The sequence below is a fragment of the Apis cerana genome, linkage group LG12, assembly GCF_029169275.1.
Source record: "Apis cerana isolate GH-2021 linkage group LG12, AcerK_1.0, whole genome shotgun sequence".
Classification (NCBI taxonomy): domain Eukaryota; kingdom Metazoa; phylum Arthropoda; class Insecta; order Hymenoptera; family Apidae; genus Apis; species Apis cerana.
Window position 1 is genome coordinate 10,196,143 of NC_083863.1, and position 23,848 is coordinate 10,219,990.

Consider the following 23,848-nt stretch of genomic DNA (forward strand, 5'->3'; position numbering starts at 1 on the left):
CGTTCTCTGGCAGAGAGAAGAAAGATAATTTGTTTTCCAGCTCGTCTTGAAACGCGTTCAAAGGGACGAGGTGAATTTACGGCGTCCGCGAGATTAACGACACGCATCGACTCGGGATTGATTAACAGCCGGATCGAAATGGAAAAACATCGGTTTCCCTTTTTTTTTTTGGTTGAAAATTTGTAACGGTCTCTCCGAGTTCATCGCCGCCCGATGTTGCGGCTGTTCAGAGAATTATTATTACCGGTGGTCCTGTTTGGTTCGGCCAACCGTTTGGAAATTTACGTTATTTTAGACAAGTTTCAAACTCGTTACTTTTATTTCGATATTCTGTTTCGGTGAAAAAAGAAAGCCTCGACTCGTCCACTCATTTGCTCCACTTTATACCGCTCGCAACCACAAAGGTCAACCGTAATCCCTCAAACGCTATCTTCCTCGTTTCTCTTCTGATTTAGCGTTTCTTGCGATCGCTCGACTCGACTCGACCCGACCCGATCCGACCCGACCCGATCCCCAAACGAGGTGGTAAATAAATGGAACAAATAAAACTTTCCCTCCGGTGAAAAGGCGCCAGTCACAAGTAACCGATAAAAAGGCGGTAACGGTCCGCCTTCGCCTTAAGTAGCGGCCCATTAAAGTGGATTAATGGCCACTTATACATTACGATGGGCCAAATTATTGAATAAGAGGGAGGCGAAGGAGGAGGAGAAGGAGGAAATTCTTATCCGGAACGACCCTCGTCATCGCTTCACGGATCGAGTCCACTTGTACGTCTCCCTCCCCCTCCCCCTCGTGTCGAACAATATCCTGGACGTTCTCAAAGTTTGCCTAACGAGGCTCATTTGACACGGTCCGAGTGTACCGGCCACACACAGACCGACCCTCCGATCCCATTACTCGCTCCTCTTGATCCTTCTCCCCCTTCATCTTCCCCTTATCTATCGAAATGTTCACCTATATATCGGCCATTTCGATAATCACCCACTAATTGGCGATCATCGCTACCTAAGCCGATAAGGCGATACAATCGTCGTCCATATCGTCGTCCCTTGTCGTCTGTACAGATTTGGAAAAGGTTTCTCGAAAGGGATCGTAACGGGTATAATCTGTTCCGAAAAATTTCTTCTTAATTTTAAATAAAGGTGGCAATCCACGTGATTTACTTCTTCAATTTTCATTATGGTCGCCCACTAATCGGTGATCATCGATTCCTATGATACAATCGTCGTCCATATCGTCGTCTACAGAGATTTGGAAAAGGTTTCTCGAAAAGGATAATAAGTATAATTTGTTCCGAAAAATTTGTTCTAAATTTTAAATAAAGGTGGTTGAATCGGCGTGATTTACTTCTTGAATTTTTCAATATGGTCCGAAGAAGAAGTGGACGTTTATAATAAGAAATGCGTTCGAAATAACGGGGGATTATTCTTTATGAAGTTTTTACCGCGAGACTTTTGCGGAGTGAATTCTTTTTTAAGGAACTGAATAGATCAGTGGCTGCGGTGGCGGAGGGTTGATAAAACTACGGCGGAAAATTAATGGCGAAGTAATTTCGCCGTTGCTTATTTTATCGAGCTTCTCTCTCAAAGAGAAATTGCCAGGATTGAAATGGGAATAAAATAGACGCAAAAACTGAATTATCGAAATACTATTTATATCGGTTGGCGAGATATAACAGGAAAAAGAAAAGATGAAAGGAAGATTTTTCCTTTCGGTTATTAATTTTCGAATAAATATACGGATAGAATAATGCGAAATGCATCTCTAAAAATATATTTTTTTTTTGTTTTTATTAATGAAACGGTGATGATTGAAAAATTTAATGTTTTCTCTCTCTCTCTCTCTCTCTCTCTTTGTAATTTCAATATTACTCCCGTTTTTTCATTTACTAAAATTTATATTTTTCACGAAAAATGCAAAAGGTGAAAGTAACACAAATTTGATTACGTACAAATTCTCCGATATTTCATCGAAAAATTTTAAATGAGTATTTAATATACGAACATAAAAAAAAAATATTTCGTAAATAAAAATGTATAAAGACCGTCTCAATATAAGAAAAATTAACATCGCGTCGTTAATTAATAATCTTCCGTTCGAAAATTCCGTTCGAAATTGTATAATTAAGGGAACACATTACGCAACGATATCAAGTCACGAGTAATTTACCTTGAAAATAATAATAATACGTTGGAAAAATTGCTCGTAACGAAGTACAAAAACGCTCGAAAGGAAAAATTAGAATGAAAAAAAAATATTCTCAAAATATTTGGAAATCGAAACTACCCGAATAATTATTCGCTCAAGAATTATTCGCTGGAAATAATTCGAACTCGAGATCGACTTTCAAATAAACGTCCAAAAATAAGCAGCTAAAGGTTTTCAACGGTTGATCGGCAAACGACCTATCTGTCACGCTAAACTAAATTACGGTCGAGTAACGGGTTAAACGATTATCGAAAGAAAATAGGGAAACTGCGGCGATGGCCATCGACATTTGACAGACGTTTCGACGAGGCCGGGTTGTGGTGTACACGGGAGTAATGCGGTGCTCACCGATAATAAATTATCCGTAGCGGCAAGCTGCGACGGTCAGGTGCACCAGGCAAAAACTGGCAAAATGGATTATTAATTACGATATCACGTCGCCCTTTGCGGATGAACGAAACCAGAGGGAGAAACTTTGCCCGCCTTTTTTTTCCTCCACGAGCCTCGAAATTCGATCCACGCGGAATCTGCGGCCTACACTTTCAAATTATTCCATACTTTTACCCGAGATAAAATTACGAAATCGATCGATCGATGCGGCATCATCGTAAATTCAAACGAGATTCGTATTTATATCTTCGTGATACATATTCCGTGTCGATTCTTAACACCACGAGTATAAAGAAAATCGGAAATCACAAGTTTCACGATATGTGATACCACGTCGAATCCCATTTTCCATGAGCGAGCGCGGGGCGTAAGCATCGTTCGGTACAAGATTGGTTCGCCAGCTCGATTAAGCTGGCTTTTTCAATTCTATTCCGTATGTGACTAACTGATATCCGATGTTATTTCGTTGGCCGCGCGATAGTTTTATATACAGAATGTTAATCTTCCATCCGTTCAATGAACGTATGCCGCGGATTAAACGTTCGACCCGTGTATCCTCCCTGAAAAAAAAAAATGAAAATTTAAACGCTGATCGATCGTTTCTACTTGTCGACACGCGATAAAAGTTTCGCGATGGTTTTAGCATTTAAATGTCGCCGTTTATCCTCCGATATTATCAGTTTCGAAGCAAGTGAATGTATTATCGTTCTGTTTAATGTCGCGTTTATATCGAGCGATAATTAGATTATTAAACGCTTTTTCCTTTCTTCTTTTCCTTTTTCGTACAATTTATTCCATCGAGTGAATAATTAAGTTTGAAAATATAAGAAAAGTTTGCCCCCCGTCCCCTCACGAGAAGCAATAAACGCCGTGGAAAATTTTTAACTTCGAGTTAATTTAACTTTCAAATTGATCCTATCAAAATTTCTTGCAAACCTCGTTCGAGCGAATGGGCCGAGAACTTGCTCCATGCTTATTCCAAAGATGTTTCCCGCACAAATAACACTTTTATAGAGCGCTTTCATTCACTGCTTGCCCGCGTGACTGCCACAAGTCGACTGATATTACGCCGAGACGTATTTCGAAATATAAACAAATCGATCGTTTCGAGCCCAAGGATAAATTCCCGTAATACAAAGTTGTCGAAAGAAAACAAAAACATTTCGAACGTTCGCCAAATAGAGAGAATATTTATATATAATTGCTCGCTCGCTTAACAATCTTATCTAAACTACGATCAATTTCGATTGATTTCCTTCTCAGAAAGAAAAGAAGAAGATAAAAAACGCGATGTAATCTCCTCTCCTCCGTTGAAAATTCGTTTTTGAAATTCGTGCAACCACGAATGCGTTTTCGTGAAAATGGTGGACCAAAATTCCATCCGTCCGGTGGCAGTTTTGGGAAAAACTCGATTCGAATATCTGGAGGAGGGAGCGTACGATTTATTAGGAGACTGTGTCCCGTGTGTTACATTAGGAAAATTCGTTCCATTAGGAAGATTGCACGATTGGACGGAAAGGTACAAATCGAACGGCGTTCTCCAAGCCCCCTCCCCTCCTCCCCCCGTTTGGCGTCGGATAACCGATCGCTAATTGCTTTTGTCATACCGATAATTAATAATGCATCGATCGTCACGGAGGAGGAGAGGGAGGGGCGACGATGAGTGGCCGGCGAATTAAATGCGTTAACGAGGATAATCGGGTTGCGGTGAATGGTAAATGGAAAATACACCGGTACGGCAGTTATTGAATACAAAACGAGGCTGCTGCGATCCATCATCGCGGGTTTGAACTGTACTGGCTTTCGATACAAACGTTTAGCGCCCCACTATTTGACTACTATCGATGAACGTATCTCGGTGGAGAGAAATGGGGGGTGAAAGAAGGGGGGAGAATAAAAATTACTTACATAATTTATCGTTAATCGTATCGAATAATCGCAAATATTCGATTAATGTGTATATATATATATATATATATATATATATATATGTATATAGGTGACGAATAAAAATTACTTATGTTTTAATTTTATGAGCGTTTTGAAATCAGAGAAAATAACGTGACGGTTCAACGATGGAATTAATGTTCCCGCTCAATATGGCGACACGAGGAGTAACGATGATAATTCTTCTTCTTCGTTATTTCACGCGTGTAACACTGTTACCCTTTCGTTCCTCGAAAGGTGAAAAGACGAAGGATGTTGAAACGTGCAGGTGGTATAACGAGGAGAGGTGAATGGTGGTCGGTTTGATTTGCAGAAGGAGCGACGGAAGTGGCGAACAATGATAGGGAAAGCCGTGTTGGCACTTTGCGGCGTGTTGACGATATCCGACTGCTGCTACATTTTTCCAAAAGGTACTTGAACAAGTAACGAGCGAAATGAGGACGCCTCCCCGTGCACGCGTATATTCTAAAAAGAAGAACGGTGGAAATTGTAAAATCTCCGAGAATACGCGCGAAGATCGTGACGAAGATCGCGACGAAGATCGGAAAAGAATTTTCGTGAGAATACCTCGCCAAAAAAATTCTTTATTTTACCCACAAATTACCCCACGATGATTCACTTTAACCTTCTCTGCATTGCGAGAAACCATTTTCCTTTTTTCCATTTTCCTTCTCCTTTCTTTCATTCGTGTTTCCCCATAAAAGGGAAGGGAGGGAAGGGAAGGGTCACGATATCATCGAGGTCTTTTCGAAACGAAAAGGATATTTTAATTGAACTCACCCTCCTTCCCTTCCGTTTCCCTTTATCAGGAGGTTCCATTAAAAATTTTCACCGGCTTAACCGCGGCTTAATATATTGCGGGCGGCTTTTATCTGTTCAAATCCCGGGGAAGAAAGGAGTGGCGAGGACCAGGGAGGGGCGGCGGTCACGGTTCGTACGCCGTATTTTATCGCGGCACCGCGGTAGTCTAAATCCTCCCCACGATAGTAGACGATACTTTATTCATCGTGAATCGCGCGGATTTAATTTCACACCGTTTTACGACACGCTCCCGTGTTTACGGTTCGTAATTACATTTGATGCCGGAAAACGAGCGTGACCTCCCCCTCCGTTTAGGGGAAAAGAAAAAAAAAAGAAACACGTGGCCGCTCCTTCTCTTCGATCCATCGTTTCCATCCGCACGATTGTGTTCGACTCGCTGTACACGTAACTTTCAGATTTTAGACCGAGGCGAGAAATAAAAGTGAAAGTTTGAACGTTAAGGGTTTTCCGAAAGATATTTCAGCTCGCTTGTTCAAATCGTTATGGACGAAGAAACGTTTCCCATCGGGAAGAATGGGGGGATAAAGAAAGGGATGGTGGATGTTAAAGAAGATTTAAAGTTCACTGAAATTTTATTTATGGTTTTATTATTCAATGCCATTATTTCATAGTTGGCACCTATTTGTTTTTCTTAGGTACGTGTAGATCAGTCGTTTTGTAAACAGTTACGCGCAATCGCGTATAATGGAAATGTATTCCTTCAGCAAAACTCGCACGTTTATATTTATTGTTTTCACTGCCAACAGTGGAAAAATTGAAGAAAAAAATGACTGGATGGGACGTGTTTCTCTGTTACAGAGATCAAGGATCCGTGCACGAAACTGAATTGTAGCCAGGGCTCGCAATGCGTGCGAAGCAGGGACGGAAGCGAGGCATCCTGCGAGTGCCTGGAATCCTGTCCGAGTTTAGGGGATCACGAAGGATCGAGCCCCGTTTGCGGCACAGATGGGGCCGACTATCCGTCTCTCTGCGAGATGAACAGGGCCGCCTGCGCCAAGGGTGCCAATATCACCATGGCGTTCCAGGGGAAATGCGGTGAGTATTGGAAAAATTCCGAAAAAAATATTTCCTCGACTCTCGATTACGCGTTTTCCTCCCTCTGGAATCCGCTTTCCAAGATAATCTTGGTAATCTTGTTATTATTAAAGTACGTGACAACGATTATCGATCCGTATGTTGGGGTCGAATGAGAAACGAACGCTTAAGAGACTTAAGAAACGGATTCTTTTTTAAGAAACTCGCGTTTCCTCGCGATCGTATTTATCGAGAGGGAGAACGTGGCCGGATAATCCGGCGATCCTCGACGTGGAAACAAATATTTGTCGAATCGAAGCGAAGGGGGGAGGAGGGGGCTTAAATACCGGTGTTTGTCGGTACGTATTTACTCGCGTCTTTATGCACGCGATCAAGATTACTTCCGGGCAGATGGCACGGGTTTACACACTCGTGTATGCGCGGCACGATGATATCGCTGGAATTCTTCTATGCCGAGCCGGTAAGCTCGAAACGAATCCCTGGGAAACCGATCTCTTAAATTGCTTCTTCCAGCTTATGAATATAAGGGAATCTACTTCGAAAGAAATATTGCCTTGACCCTGCATAAGAGTGCGTATATGTCGTTTCACGTTTCTGGTTTAATACCACGAAAGATCTTTCTGCGAAACGGGTCTTCTCTTCGCAATATTAAGAGTTAATTCGTTCGTCCACCGATAAACATCGTTTCGCAGGCACAATACGCGATTGTTCGAGGAATATCCCGACGGGGATCGTTGATTAAACGCAAAAGAAAGCGCTATTCAGCCAGGAAGCAAAAACAATCCCTTAATTTTCTCGCGTACGCTTACTTTATTGAAATAAAGAAAAAGGAAAAATTTGCTTTGCGCGATAATCGACAATAGCGCATCGAATGATAAGAAGAAGTTAAAGTTGAAAAATCGCGAACGATTCTGCGGAAGAAAGCGAAAAGGGTGTGACGTGAAATTGGAGGGAGCCGCGCACAACGGCCGAGAGGAAGCGAAAGACAGTGATAAATTAGCGGCATGCGAGCAACGTTTTCCACGAGAATTTGTTCAAATGCAAGTTAAATTGTTGCACGCACACATGCACACGTACAAACGCAGTATCAGGGAAGGAACCGTGCGAGTAAATTGTAGAGCAATCGGTTTGCAGTCGAGTGAAACGCGCATTGAGTAGTAATTACCGTCCGATTAAACCGATCCTTTTCTACTGATGATAACGTACACAGTTGACTATACGCCGGTATTGTTGAGCATTAATCGATCGAAGAAGTAATCAGTTAAAAATTTACAGAACAGAGTCACTTTGAGTAATTATTCCTTCACACATTTATTCGTAACCTTATTATATTAATTATTTATTCGATTATTTCGAATGATACGATCGTAACTTTATCCTTAAACTTCAATTATTAAATTTTGCCCGTACATGTTAATATCGGATCGATGCAACTATTATGCAATACAATGTTCTGCGAGATGCTCAGAACCTAGAAGAGGAAGAATGCTTCCTTTTTCCTTCGTTGTTTCGAAATTAAAAATGACTAACCGGAAGAGAAGAAAGAGGAATCCTCTTCGTACCCCCTTTTTCTTTTCTTTCGTTCCTTTCGCTCGTTTCCAATGTTCGTCTCTTTATAACCGTAATTTTTTTTCTATCTAATTCTCTGCTGACCGTGGTTTCTTCTTTGATACAGCTCGCAAGAGTTTCCCTCCTTTCATTTACGTTAGACACGCTTTACCTTCAACCATACGCATTTCTTCCCTACCGTATCTTTTTCTCAAAGCATCTTTCTCTTTGCAGCTTTTTACTCGATCGAGTAATTTCTCCCACTCCTCCCTCTGATCGAATTTCCTCCTTTTTTAATTCTTAACGTATTATTCGTACGCCCGTTTGATTGAATTTTCCTTTCACAATTTCCCGAATCAACATTATTATTCTCCCTTAAATTTTTTCATTTCTTTTTTCTCTCCTTTTTCTTTCTCTTTCTCTTTCCTCTTTTCTAAATTTCCAACCTTCGATTTTTCCCCCTTCCCGCCTTCTCTTTTATTAACCTCTTCTCCTTTCCACTTCGCTCTCCTCTTACCCCTCCTCCCTATATCTCCCTGTCAGAATCCGCGCGATCGACTCTCCCCTCAGATCCCTTCAGATTTCTTCCCGTCTGTTTATCCCCCCGTCCAACCCTGCACGCCCCGGATCCACTCGGCCGGAAGCGACTCGAACGCGGTGTAAACTCGGCGAGCGTTTTAATCAACCGAACAGTAAAGACAAATGTTTGATCGGACAGGTCGTAGCTGCGAGTAAAGGTGACGATGTTTACTCGGAATCGGCCAGGATCCACCTACGCCTTCTCCTTGCCTCCTTCCATTCCTCGGATAACGGCGATTCGAATCGCGAGCAACCCTCGAAAAACGGCCTCGTCTCCCTTCTTTTAACCTTTCGCGATTTATCGCGTCGTTGGAAAGCGTGTGAATGAAAAAATAGAAGAAAAAAATGATGGAAAACGATATTTAAAAATTTCTATAGAATTATCTGCGAGGAAAACGGGTGTAGGGGAGAGAAATTTCACGGGAAGGACGAAGGACGAATCCGAGAACAATGAAAGGTAATAATCGAAGGGGGACGAAGATACTCGTGGAAGATTCGACAAAAGATCCTTCAATTTTTCTCGGCTCGATTCTCATCGAGGTGAAAGTCACGAAGAGTGGAATGGAGGGGGAGGGGAGAGTCAAGGGTGTTCTTTATCAATCGTATTCAGCCGGCGGTCCCCCCGGCGTGGCGGCGGTGAAATCAATAATAAATTCGAGCGCGGAAAAAGGAGCAAGGATCCAAAGGATCCCATCCCTGACCCCCCCTAATTCCTTCTCGGCAACGAGGGCGCCGAGTCAAGGGGTGGAACGAGAGCTGGGTCGCGAATCTCAAGTGGCTGCGACGATAAATCAAATTAGCTCGAAACTTTCGAGACTTTTCGATCGTCACCGCCCCCTCTCGCCTCCCCTCGCCCCCTGGTCCACTCCGAGTCTCTCTGTCGGGGACGATTGGCCCGAGGGTAAATTGAAAAAAAAAAGGAAAAAAGGAAGGAAGAAAAAAAAGAAGAAAGGAAAGAAAAGATGGAGGAAATGAGTTTTCGAGGCGAACGAACTTTTTCAATGATTGAAAGTAGCAGCGACCAGGGGAGGGGAGAGGGGAGAGGGAGATAAGCGCGATGAATTGGGTGTTACGATCGAGGATATGCCGGTATATTCTTGTTAATGTTGATCGAAGGCGGAGGTGGATATCGGTATTATCGAGTAGCCGGGTGAACCGTGAAAGGAAAACTTGGGGAAAGTGACGCAATTGAGAGGGATTAATCTTTCCTGGGTGTGCGCGAGTGATTGGAGAGGAGGAAACTCGAAACGGATGGGGACGAAATTACCTCGTTTCCTTCCGAACGGTGAATCGTAACTGTCGCTTAATATCTCGTTTAATATTTTTGCGAGACAAAACGGCGCCAAGGAGATTCGAACGCAAGTAACGAGCCATCGATCGATCGTATTTTCCTTCTTTTTTCACCGCTTCACTCTTCCGTCCCCTGTGGAGTATCAATTTGTAAAGGAAAAAAGAAAAAGAAAAATCGTGGCATTATAATTGCCGTCCAATTACATCCCGATCGTTCGCAATGAGAGACAATCTCCCTCACGATCTCCCTCCCGTTTAATTCCACGATTATCCAGTCACCGTGCAGAGTACCGATCGTTAAGTAACCTCCTCCAAGTGGAGGTCTTTGAAAGATAAGCGAACGTTCTTCTTTTTCTCTTATTCTCTCTCTCTCTCCTTCTTTCATCTCGACGAGAAGAAATTCGCTTTAGCCCGTTTCCCCGTGAATATCCAGAGATATCTAGATATCAGAATAGGGGAATAGGAGAGGGAGAACGTTTTCTTCACGCTCGAGCGTGTCGAAATAAGGGTCTTCGTAAGGGAAAGGGGGAGATGGTCGGGAAACGTTAGCTTCCAGAGCGAACATGGCTCGTCCGGGATGGGCTCGGCTAAATTCTCACGCTCTAGTCGATATTCGAGGGATTCGAGGGCCGCGGCACGCATCGAGCTTCGATCCGATCCGATCTGGAGAGGGCGCGCGTGTCGGAACGAAGGGATCGTCGTGCTGGAGTGGAAAATAGCGAATCGAAGGAGGAAGGGGATCGGTAGTGACTTTCAACCTCGCTATTTTTATGTTGCCTAGAAAATAAAGAATACGGGAAACTTATCGTTAAAGTCGTTGGAGAGTACATTTTTCAAAAGTATATCTTGGGAAACTCCCAAGATGCTGATGTGTACACCCCCCTCAAAAGAGGCGAGATCCATAAATTATCTTCAAACGGTAATCGCGTCGTAATGAAATCAAATCTCGATGCACGCGAATAGGAACGAGGTTCGAATACGTCTGCGTTCACCCGCGTGTAATCGCTCATAATTCAACGGCACGCGTCTAACCGGGCTGCGCGTGTCTCTTTGCGCAGCTATTTCGCCTGGCAAAGTAGCCCGTTTCCGACGCAACGTGCACGGTGCAACGTACGTGGTTTCCCCCTATCCGAACCAATCCCAACTCCATTCTCGCTCCGTGGGATCCGTGCCTCGTAAATTATGATCTTTGCTCCTTGGCCGGATGCTGTTACGCCGCTTGTGTTTACGCGTCTCGAGCCTAAGTGACTGGCATCGCAGGGAATGCTATTGCAAGGGTTTACGGTACACTCGAGGGATGCCGCGGATCGAACAGGAATGGCTTGCTGCCTGCCTGCGTTGCGCCCGAGAGAAAACCGCCAAGCTTCTGTTAACGTAAACTCACTCATTGCGCGTAATTTGCTTAGACGATGCTCCATAACGCTTCTCCTCCTCTCCTTTCGGTGAATTCGATTTCGCTACGATTGAACGCGGTTAAAGCGTCTTGCTTCGAAAATGGATTTCAAATAGAAACGGATTTGGATTTGTTCCGAATTTGACGCGTTTATGTTCGTTAATTGTTCGATTGGAATTTCGAAAGATCGGTGGTGGAGGAGGAGGAGTGTATATTCTTTTTTTTTTTTTTTTTCCGCTACAATTTCGTTCTAATACTACGAATGCGTTTCGACTCTTTTCAACTCGTTCCAACTTTCCGGTTTTAACAGGCCTTCGACGAATTTTCAGTTTTACATGAAGTTGCGAAATTTTCGAAACCGCAGCGAAGCTACGCGAAACCGCTGCAGCTATTGAACGTTGAAAGCTACGCAAAACTAGCAATTCTATTGAAACGGATAGTGGTACACAAAGCTACAAACGAAATTTTGAAATCTGATCCCAGTTTCGAGAGCGCCTCGCGTGTTTGCTCGAAAATGGAATAAAATAAAATAAAAATCGCGATTCTGAATCACTCGATAATCTTATTTAATATATACATACGAAATAATATAAAGAAAATTGTTTTTCCACGAATTACTATTCTCTCCCTCCCATTTCGCTTATAAGAAAATATTTAAACGTCATTTATACGTCGTTTATACGGAGATGAAAATTGCACGTATTCTGCTCGAACCGGACAAGGCGTAAATATCAGGGAAGAGGCGAAGGTGCTAAAAAGGATAAACCGACCGGAACAATAACCAAGCACGAAATAAGAATGCGGAACGTAGGAAAGAAAGGGAGAGAGAAGGAGAGAAAGAAGTTAGCGATCTTTCAATTCGTTGACCAAACTCAATTCAATTCCCTTTATCCGCCACTTACCACTTTATTCCCGCGACAACTTCTTTCTTATTCCACCCCGTCCGCTTATTATTCCTTTCTGAAAGTTATTCCGCGGGAATGCAAAATACGGCGCGCTGCAACGAGAGGAGGTCACGGATACAGAACGGGATGGGGAAAGACAGAGAGAGAGAGAGAGGTTTAGAGAGGTGGAAGAGTTCGTCGAAGTGGTGCAGAGAGAAGGGAGGGAGGGGGTGTGAAAAAAGTAGTCTACGGGCCACGTAGAAAGTTTCGCGTAACTCGGAAGATTAGACAGGAGGGGAGGGGGGACGTGTTGCCGTTGGAGACAGCCGTCGAGAGGGGGTTGAGTTTGGAGAGGCAGAGAGTGAACGAGAGAGTTCGAGAGAGGAGAAAAGGGGGAAGGGGTGAGAAAATGAGAGGTGGCGAGATGGCTCTTAGCGACGGACTTAAAAACAATTGGCTCGCGGCGACGCGGGAATTTTAAACACAGTTTTATCGACGGGCCGGATGGCTTTTGTTCGACGAAATCGCCCGTGGGGGTGTGGAACGGGGGAGGGGGGGTGCGAATCGAGCGACTCGACGCACTCTGTCCACGATCGAAGAGCTTTAAGGCAATTTACGAGGGGTTTTACGGTTTCAAGTGACGCCAACCTGTCCCCATCTTTTTTTCCATTTTCTCCCCTTCCTTTCATCCGTTCACCTTCTTCCATCCTCCTCCCACTCTCTTCTTCTTTCACGCCGCTTTATATTCAACGTTGTTTTAATGTCGGCCGTTTCTCGCGAGATCTTTTTTTCTCCTCTTTCTCTTTCTTTTTCTTTTTTTTTTTTCCCCTCCTACCTTCTCGAATTGCATTCACGAGAGCGGGAGAAATTATTGCCAGAAATTCGAACTGTCTCGGAAATTATTTTCAAAAATTTCCGTGTGAAGTTAGGAGAAGGTCCCTCTCTCTTCCACCCTGTCTCTGTCTCTCTGTCTTTACGTTCGAGAAGAGTTATTTAGTCGAAGGGATGAAACGTTTCGTGCACGCGATGCGGCGGCATCGTTACGCGCACTCGCGGCACCCGTACTTTTCTCGGATAACGACGAACAGACGCCGATACCTGGGGTATCCTCGGAGATGCTTTGATGACGATACAAAGAAATTCGCATCAGGGTAATGTCGCGGAAAGTTAGAGCCGGCAGCTTAGAGGATCCCTCGGTGTCTTTGAGAGGAGGTCCGTTCCGTGGGAAGGGAAGAAGTTATCCTAAGAAGATAGGGGAAGTTTCTAACTAAGACTTCGATGTAAACGTTCGAAGGAAGGAGACTACTTTCCTTCCTCTCGCCACAACTCGTAACGAAACACCCTCTTCGTCCGCGCGACAACGGTAACGAAACAAAGGAATCGCACAATTCGGGCGGGCATAAATTATGGAGGACAGAGGAGGATAGGATTGAACGATTCAGTGGAGGGAAAACAAAACTTTGACGAGGTGTGCGAGAGGGGAATATTGCGTGGTCGGGGGACTTGGATTACAACTCTCGAACGAGTCCGCTAAGCCGGCGGCGGACGAAAGGAGGAAGAAACGAGGGTGGTTGCGGAAGGTTAGCCGCTCCGCTGGGCTGTAACTCGAGCCAACCCCCGAGAAACACCACCAAGGCCCCTCTCTGACCTCCAACCACCTACCCTACCTACCGCCCACGGACAGGAAACGGAATCCAACTTCCTTCCTCCGAGGGCGAAGATTAATCTCGCCGCGGCCATGCTTCTTCCACCTGTGCCGCTTGCCTCCTCTCCTTCTTCCCCTCACAAGCGCACCTCCACTCCTCGGCCTAGTTCCATCCGCCTTTATCAATCCAACTCGACGTCCTTAACGAGGACGGGACAACGAAAGTAGCGATTTTTCAACAACGAAGAAACGTTTGTTTTTAATCGCCAAGCGCGTGAGTTCGTTCGATTCGCGCAAGAAGATCGAGAAGAGAACGAAATTTTCCATTTCTGTTTCTCAATTATCGTGAAAACGATCGACGAATTAACTCCGGTAAATGAAGTTAAGGGAAGGATTTATTATTTCTGGGACGATGAGCTCGCGTCGTTATCCCGACCACCGAAGAATTTACGATCAAGCGTGTAGAGGGTTTGATTAACAACGCGCCGTCTTCATCCACCGCCGTGTTGGAACGTGACTCGAGCACTTGCCGCAATTTAATTTTCCAGATCCTTGCGGCAACGTGGAGTGCGTGGAGCCGGAAATCTGTCAGCTGGACGAGTCAAGGCAACCTGGCTGTCGTTGCGGCGAGCAGTGCGGCCTCGAGTTCGCACCGGTTTGCGGAAGCGATGGTAAAACATACTCGAACGAATGCAGCCTCAGGCAGGAAGCCTGCAGATCCAGATTATCCCTGAGGAAAGTCTACAATGGCGCGTGCAGCTCAGGTAATTCAGTAGGAATAATATCAGAATCCCATCTAATTCTTCTCGAATCCTCGTCCCAATTCGGCAAACGTTCGAGTAAACGCCCCCAATAATACCCGCTGTTGTTGTTGCTGTTGTAGAGGGGGCTTGAACACGCGTTGAAAACGCGATCCCGTTTTTTCCTTCTCTCTTTTAATCTCGATCCCTATTGTGCGAGCAGGAATCAATCCGTGCGACGAGGCCAAGTGCGGCCCCTACGAGCAGTGCGTGATCAACCGACAGGGGATCGCGAGCTGCGAGTGCGGAGCGGAATGCGAGCCGGTGATGAGGCCTGTATGCGCGAGAGGTGGCAAGACTTACACCTCGTTGTGCGAGCTGAAGAGGCAGGCCTGTTTGACGAGGACCAACATCGAGGTCGCGTACACGGGTACATGCGGCTCAAGGGGTCCCTGCTCCGAGAAGGTCAGTCGGAGAGGTGCTGAGTGGAGGGTAGAAGGGACACGTCAAATATTTGAATATACGCGACGAGAGAGAATCAAAATAATTGCTCGAACGATAATTTGAAAATCTCGTAATGGGTCATTGAACGACAAAAGTAATACGTTCAATAAAGGAAATAGGAGTAAACTGTGCGCTTACATGGATCGTGTCGATGCCTTTGTTCGAAGAGGGAAAGAATCTAAACGATTTACATAATATATAAACTCGTTCTCGCGACTTGTCAGTTTCTTAATCCGTTGGAAAGCCGATTTGCTGGCCGAGGAAGGGAGGAATAGGGTGGAAAATCGGAGCAAAGCGACGTTGAATCCCGCGAATTAAAGTGGCGCGCGTGGCGATAAAATATCGCGGACGATAAATTATCGGGTTTGCGAGGCGGAGGAAACTTACGACAAAGGAGCCGCTGTCGCCGAGGGGTGGAAAAGGAAGAGAAGAAGAAGAAAAGGCAACGGCGCGATCCACCGCGATTAATCTCGCGTTTTTCTGTCGACCGTGAAAAGGGAGAGGGGGAAATGGGGAAATTGGAATTTGAATTCTGTCGCAGATCTGCCAGTGGGGCGCGATTTGCGCGGAAATCGGTGGGACGGCGATTTGCGAGTGTCCGACCTGTCCGGCGGAATTTCAGCCGGTTTGCGGAGACGATGGAATCAGCTACGGAAACGAGTGTCAACTTCGCCTGGAGGGTTGCAAACATCGACGAGAGATACGTGTGCTTTACCAGGGATTGTGCAGTGAGTACCCAGAACGTTTAATTCCGTCCAATTTTCTAGCCCCGTAGAATTTAACGTTAAAAAACATGAAAAACGGAAATGTACATTCCTCTTCTCGCGTTTCATCGCGTTTAACGTTCATTCGTCGATATTTTATTATCGATCGATAACAATTTTATCAACGCGTCAGCTCATTGCCAATATCGATTGGTCGGTAGTACGGTTGAATTTGAAATTTAACTTCGGTATAATTGATCGTCGGGAAAATGAGTTTAGAATTATGCAAATGAAACGCGTTCGTTCGTTCCGCGTTAAATATCTAATGTAATAGAAACGAACGGACACAAAACTCGGAAATAAATAATCGGCAGTTCCGAAGTATAATTACGAAAAAGAGGAAACTCGTAACTTCGTTTTTCTTTTTCTTTTTTTTTCCTGGAAATATTAACCGACTGAGATTTTTCCACGCGAAATTCGCCGAGTATTGATCGAGCGGGAAAGCGGAACAATTAGAAGGAAGGTAGCGGGTAAATAATTAAGAAAACTTTATTATGAAACGGGGCGGTTGCCGGGAGAAAAATCGAACGAAGATCGATTCCGACTCCGGGCGAACTCGTTACATCGAGCTCGTTATATCGAGGATTCGCGCAATTAGATTTGACCCGCGACGATCATCCTCTTTTTTTTCCTTTTTTTTTTCCTTTAGAAAATCAACAAGGGAGATTGAGAATTTTTTTTATAAATATTCGCTCGACCACGAGAGATATAATTTGCATACATGGAACCTTTTGATCTATCCTCTTCCACGTTATCATAAAAGTATTTGCATATCGATCAACCGTGAACCGTTTTGCTTTTGTCTTAAGAATATTTTGTCAACGGTTTTTATCGAAAAAAAAAAAAAAGAAAGAAGAAGAAAATGATAATGGAAATAAATTTGCGATTGAAATTTTTTTCCCAAATTTAAAGATCCAAATTGGAAACGAGAAGCGCCACCTCGAACGAAAATGTATCTTCCCCCTCCTTCCATCGAGCCACGATGAAACGTCAAATTTCCGACGAGATCTTCGGGGCGAAAATAGGTTGGCCGCAAAGAGAGATCGAGGCAAACTTTTCTCATAAGCCGACCCGTGACGCGAATAACCACTCGTTCCTGGCTCGGATCCGGGGAAAGAAATCTCGTGGCCGAGATCCGAATTTCCCTCGCCGGGCCGGCCGCGCGGCATAATTTGCATGCTTTAAAATCGCGTGAAACTTGCGAAACGTAGTGGCATTCGGGATTCGGTTCCGTGCACATCACGGTTCACTGGAGATACTTCGTATGAGTTGTTACCCCGCGGCATGCACGATGCATATGCATGCAGTCGCTCTCCACGCACACACACACACACATCCTCGCACGCTTCTCCCCGTTTCCACGACGCTTGCGTCTCTCTCTCTCTCTTTCTAAAACACTGTTCTATCGATAAGAGAATCAACTTGTGCATGCATATTTCCACCTCCTCATAAGCTAGCTTAAGTGAAATCGAAAGAAAACTGTTACCTTCCTTACCTTAAGTTAGCTTGCTTTTCGCAATTTCGGAATGGATTGGATCGATCAAACCGAGCAGTGGAAATAAGGGGGAGGAGGAGGGGAGAAGCACGAAATTTATAAAGGTGCATAATCCGTTCCACTGTTTTCCTTCTCTCCTGATCCCCAGTCGTACGCAACGGGTGGGAAGGGGATGCAGTTATGCAAATAGGGGAGGAATCTTTATCGATGTCGGGTCGAGTGGAAGGCGGGCAGAAGGTTTCGCAACAGGGTACCGCGTCGAATATCGCGGAAACGGAAGGGGCGCCGCCTTAAACAATTCAGTCACGGACTCGAGTGGTGAATTAGGAGGCCCGTGAGGAGAGAATATCAAGGAATCTGAGATTTCGAGGCTGTGCTCGCTCGAACGAACGAACGTACGTTCGCGGTGACGAATGGGTCTGTCTTGCAAGGGGGGAGGTTTTTGCTCAAGGGCAATTACGGAGGAAGATGGATGCGTTCGGGGATAGAGGGATGGGGGGTTACTCGATGAAGGTTTTGCTTGTTAATTGGAAATGTTTCGCCGTTTGTTCGCAGACGAGTGCGAGAATAAGAAGTGCGAGTTTTACGCCGAGTGCAAGACCGACAATGGTGGGGAAGCCAAGTGCGTTTGCCCGAGCAAATGCGAGATTTCGGTAAGTAATTTTTTGTATTTTCATTCTTCTTCCTTTATTATCATTATTATGTTTTATTTTCGTCTCGTCTACGCGTAATTTCATCCCATGTTTTTTAATTACTACGTAGATGTTCGTTTAATCTTGAGTTTATTTTGGTAATGATGATAAGTTGTACGAATGTATTTTTCATAAGTGATAAGTTGATAATTGGATAAACGATATCCTATACGAAGAAAAGTCGAGTCGTTTCGTATCGATTATAATATAATATATATTTAAAATTGTTTGCGATGATAATTGTGTGGATGATAATTTACGAGGCACTCGAAATATCGATGAATCGAATTAAGTGATAATTCTCGGAAGAGAATACCGGTGCTCGAAATCTACTTAACCTTTGCGCTGAAACTCGAGTACACCAGTGGAAATTAATCCTTAAATCGTATTGAAGTAATTGAATTAATCCTTATCAAAGTGAATTGGAACGCATCGTCAGAGGCTTAGGTTAGCCGATTCCAATTTTCAGACGCGCAAATCCGTTCGTGAAATGATAATTTTCATCCCGTTTCCACGGTAGCCACTTTCGTTCCTTTAATGAAATAGAGATGAAGCTGGAACCGGCCGCTTGGAAAGAAAATAAAAACTCTGAAACGCTGTAATTGAAGGATTAAAGATGATTTTGATAAAATAAAATAAAGTTTCGCTTCGGTGTGGATTTAAAAAATTTAAAATCTCTTTCTTCTCGAATTTTTCGTATCGTAATCGTAGTTACGATGTTATGAAAACACATGCGCGTCGTATAAAAATTTACTAGATAATAATATTGCTTTTAATCGAGAGAAACGTAGAGAAGAGAAGAAGAGTATCGTTGCTTCAAAGTTGAAAAATAGCGAAAGCTGTTATCTAAACGACTGCTCACACTGCAACGTGGGAAGGGGTTATTTCAGATAACGGTGCTTATTTACCACTCTTCCCTTTCCCTTCCTAAAATCTCCATCTTCCATACTATAAATTATTCTCGACAATAAAACAGCAGTTATCATATTTACGAGATTTTTCAAATATATATATATCAAAGATGATAAATTTATCTCTATCGAATCCTTGTTCACGATTGTTAAGCTAATACTCTAATTGTACGAAAGAGAATATTCTATTAATCGAAACAACGATCATTCCATGCTATTAAGTAAAATATTCACAATAGATAAGATAATTGAAAAGAAAGTGTCGATAATTTTTAAAATAAAAAATATTCCAACGAATATTCGAAAAAACTTTTCGATTTATCAAAAGTTTGCTTAGCAAGTCTATCTCGATAGTTACGAATCCCTTCTTCCTTCACCCTGTATACACAGGAAAGCAGAGAATACATTAGTAGCGCACGATATTTCTCGTTTCCTTTACTGAACCGTTACGCAACCGTGTAATGAACCGGCTCGTTTCATCGATACCTTTTCAGATCAACCGACGTGCACGCCATTTTCATTAAAGCCTTTCTATCAATTTTACCCTCCGCTCTCTCTCTCTCTCTCTCTTCCTTCCTCTCTTTGCGATTCCCTTCCTTCTCGATTCTAATTTCGTCGGTATATCTTCCCCGCGAGGAGTTCGCCTTCGATTTTTCACCATCATTCAAATCGTTCTCTTCGCATGACGAATTTACTACGATAATTGAAAATTTCCAACATTTATACGCTTTCGAAACTCCAATTTACGTATTCGCAAAATTGCTCTCTCCATCATTTGTCCCCTCCTTCCGGAAAATTTAACAAACCCGCAATACCACATTGCGGTAAATTCCTCGCTTTTCCCCATATCCGGCTCGTAACAATCAATCTATCGGCGCGGGGATGGATCGAGTCGAGGTTGACTCCCTACGACAGAAGGAAGAGAGAGAGAGAGAAAGGGAGAAAAATGGAGGAGCACGAAGGAGAAGGCGGCTTTATCGCTGGTAATCCGCGATTCGGTTCTCACCGAAATTTCCTGGAGCAGAAATATTCGTTGGGAATGGATAGCACGTCAGGGCACCCTGAGATAGCGGCCGGGTGGCGGGAGGGGGTGAATGGGCTTTTCTCTTCCTCTCCTTTCTTCCCCCTCTTCTCTCTCTCTCTCTCTCGGTCGATCCGGTCCAGGACACACGCCGGTTCTCCGAAATTCACGGATTCGTGAAACGTCCTGCTGACAAAACCACGAACAATTCTCAACTCTCTTTCCCCTCCCTCCCCGTCTGCCCATCTATCCTCCCGCTTTATCCCTTTGGAACTGGAGGAGGACTCGTGGTGGCGGACTCGTAGTCGTTCAGGTAACTGCCGCGGGCGCATGCTTCTTTTTCCAAAAAGGATCGGTGGAAGGTGGTCGAACAGAGAGGCTGGATGGCTGGCTGGCTGGCTGGCTGGCTGGTTGGCTACACGAGCTCGCCCCCTCGAGCTATCTGAAATTCAACGAGGTCCACGTTAGAAGGCGCTTATGGCAGAGCAGCCATCGACTGGAATGGATTCCTCGAACCGTCCAATGTTCTATCGACTCTACGAGATACATATATATATATATATTTTTCTATTGGTTGTTTTCGGTATCTGTGGTATCTGAATATCTGTTTTACGTATAAACGATTGTAATTAAAGTGAATATATGTATACGTACATGTATATTTAGAATCGCGAAATAATGAAATCGCCTTCTTATTTGGACAAGTTTGGTCATTCTAGCGTTAAAAATCGATACGCGTATTTACCCGTTCTCGGGTAAAAACGCTCAACTATTTTTATCTTTATAACAAGCAAGAAAAAAGAAAATCGGAAAAGGGAATTCGTTGCAAACCGATCGCGATGCATCAGCATAATTCCTGGTACAGGACCTGGATGGGATCTTCCCGGGTTTTTCCGTTTTAAAACGTGAAATCACGTCTTGCTCGCATGGGCGCACAAACGTTCCCACGAATTTGACGCGTCAGCGTTTCCGCCGGAAACGGGAGCGAGGGGAGGACTTTGAAGGGAAAGAAGGTGGGATGAAAGGGACCGAATCAGAGGTAGAAAGAGAAGGAGAGGCGGGGGTTGGAGGCATTGTTTGAACTGCAAACGAGGAATATCGGCACGTCCCAGCTATACAGCCCCAGAACCCCTCCCCCCGCCCGTAATTGTCCCGTAAATTACAATAAGATGGAGAGCAAGACGCGTAACAACTTGTCGCGAAAACTAATTAAAACGTATCGACCCGAGCTACGAACATTTTCCAACGGGCACAGCTTCGTTATTGTATCTCTCTGCCCCCCTCTTTATCATGGAGAGGGGGAAAATAAAATCGTAATATTTATTAAACCGCCGAAACGGATTAAAGAAAAAGGAGAGAAAGGGTAAACGGAGAAAAGGATTCGAAGGTTAAAGACTCTCCCTCTCTCTTTGCTCTCTCGTCGTCCCGTAATTGCTTTTCTAAATCAATTATATTGCCCCGTTTATTGTGGCTAACATTCTGTTAAATTTCATATAAAAATGTAATATAATAGAAATATAAATTCTTTTAACGGAATATTATGCAGTTTCTTTCTTTCCGTGAAAGTAATTACTCGAGTTTAATTATTCGCTATCCGGTAATACGTTTCCACGAGAGACCCTATGTTTCTTGGAAAAGGTTAATGGTAACCGTTTAACCGTTTCACCGCTCGCGAATGGTGAATTTGATATTTTATTCGTCGACGAGGGGAGAAAAAAGGGGGGGAGAAAAAAATGAAAAAGAATCTTTCGTTAGACGATCGCCGCCGTGACGTTTCATTGAGAAAGAAAAGGCGCGGTTGCGATGAAACAACGCGAGGAAAAACGGAGGAAAAAAGGGCAGGGGTGGCTGACACCGCGCGTAATAAGCAAACAACGGCGTGGCTGGATAGCAGCCGCAGCCGAGCTAATTAAGTTTCGCTCTTTCGCGTATTATTTCTCATCCCCCCGGCGGCGTCGCGACGCCAACGTGTGTCGGAACACTCCGCCGCCGCCTTGGCCCCGTGCAACAAGTGCGATACGCGTGCAAACTTGCTCGTTTTTCCCCTATTTTCCCATCCCTCCTTCTGTATCCGGTCCGCCAAAGTATCGCGTATCGCGCAACCGAGTTTCGTATTCGGTCAACGAATTTTCTTCCCTCTAATATATCGTTCTCCATATTCACAATTTTAGACGAAAGACACCGCTCCACCCGCGGAGAAGATCTGTGGATCCGACGGGGTAACCTACGCCAACGAATGCGCGATGAAAGTGGCCTCTTGCACTTCTCAAGCGTTGATCACCGTCAACTACGTGGGCGACTGCGGTAAGTTAAAGGTCCATTTAATCGGATCGAAACAGGATGAAATGTGGTAAAGATGAAACGAGAGGAACGCGGACACGTTTTCTTTCCAGAGCTTTGCGCGAGGGTTGAGTGCGATCACGGGGCTCACTGCATGGCCGGCGTGTGCGTGTGCCCCGACGAGTGTCCCGAGAGCAGCGGGGAGCCAGTGTGCGGCAGCGATGCCAAAACGTACCCGTCGGAGTGCGAGTTGCAGAGGGCGGCCTGCGGGAGGGATCCCAAATTGCCAGTCTTGCACGTGATATTCTACGGCGACTGCGGCGAACGATTCGCCGTCGCGGCGCTCAGTAAGATCCTCCTTCCTTTTCTTTTCTTTTCAATTTTCAATCGCGAGTAAAGATTCGATCTGGAAATTTCGCGATCTCTACTCCGTGTCGTATCAATGTCGAGCCTGTTGTCGAGCTCGTCCACGACATTAACCGTACCGCTCTCCGGTAACAAACTCTCTAACGAAACTAACTATCTAACGACATCTTGCGTCTAACAGCTTTAACTACTTTAACCATCCCCTTAACCGCTTCTACTAATAGCCACGATGTCGACGCCTGCGGTCGTTCGATTGGCCACCACCGCGGTCGACGTGACCAGCACCCAGGTACGCGAAGCTTGCAAGAACATTAACTGCGACTTCGAGGCGACCTGCGAGCTCGGCCCGGACGATTATCCAAGGTGCAGCTGCAAGTTCGATTGCGCCTCGATATCCCAGGAAAATATGCGCCCTGTTTGCGGCAGCGATCTCAGGACCTATTCGTCCCTCTGCGCCATGAAAATGGAAGCTTGCCAGAGGCAACAAGAGCTAAGACCCAGACCCTTAGATCTTTGCCAAGGTTCGCAGAAACTTGAACAGCTTCGATCGATTCGCCGTTTTATAATTCGCCCTCGATGTATCCCCATCCCCTTTTCTTTCCTCTCCGTAGAGAAAATTCTCATTATTTCGTTTCCGTGCATTTTACGCCGTTGATACTAAAGTAACGTTTAACTTTGGATTAACTTTGGGACGGGACGATTGAGAAAATATGGCAACAAATTTACGCGTGTTCGTTCACACAGGTATGGAAGTGAAACCTTGCAATGGCGATCCCCCATTGGTCGACGCGGATGGAAAGGAGTACGATTGCGGTAACGGTCCAGAGCGACGAGACTGCCCCAGCAACAGTTACTGCCATCAGACGACGCGATTGGCACGATGCTGTAGAAAAGGTAGAGGAAAATTCTTAGGATATCATCGTCGATTGGGATCTAATCTTTAAAAATATCTTACGATTGATAGTATCTTTCGATTTATTGTAAGATGTTATCTTAACTATATTATAGACAGATAGATAAATGTACAGAGTAAGATAATACGCGAATGGAACATTACCGATTATTTAGCCCAAGGAACCCAAGTCGTCAAGTGCTCGGATTCCTGGCATGGCTGCTGTCCGGATGGCAAGACAGCAGCGCGAGGACCCAATGGTGCAGGTTGCCCGAGTTTGTGCAATTGCAACAGGTTAGGCAGTGTTTCTGACACCTGCAATCCAGAGACCGGACAGTGCGAGTGCAAACCGGGCGTAGGCGGCCTGAAATGCGATAGATGCATGCCCGGTTACTGGGGTTTGCCTAAAATCAGCGAGGGCCATCAAGGATGCATACGTAAG

The 23,848-nt window shown here is 44.7% G+C and overlaps 1 protein-coding gene across 16 annotated transcripts in view; it reads left to right on the top strand.

The window, feature by feature from the left end:
• LOC107998399 (agrin) overlaps positions 1-23,848 on the top strand; it is a 326,392-nt gene that overhangs the window by 288,356 nt on the left and 14,188 nt on the right. For 14 of the 16 annotated variants that reach the window (XM_062083435.1, XM_062083436.1, XM_062083437.1 and 11 more), the window contains 10 exons: positions 6,166-6,402; positions 14,290-14,505; positions 14,705-14,946; positions 15,527-15,713; positions 17,800-17,897; positions 22,040-22,172; positions 22,262-22,495; positions 22,739-23,035; positions 23,259-23,408; positions 23,583-23,843. In XM_062083435.1, coding sequence (XP_061939419.1) covers positions 6,166-6,402; positions 14,290-14,505; positions 14,705-14,946; positions 15,527-15,713; positions 17,800-17,897; positions 22,040-22,172; positions 22,262-22,495; positions 22,739-23,035; positions 23,259-23,408; positions 23,583-23,843 — 2,055 coding nt within the window. The remainder of the gene's footprint in view (positions 1-6,165; positions 6,403-14,289; positions 14,506-14,704; positions 14,947-15,526; positions 15,714-17,799; positions 17,898-22,039; positions 22,173-22,261; positions 22,496-22,738; positions 23,036-23,258; positions 23,409-23,582; positions 23,844-23,848) is intronic. The other 2 variants (XM_062083432.1, XM_062083434.1) reach the window with 1 other exon arrangement.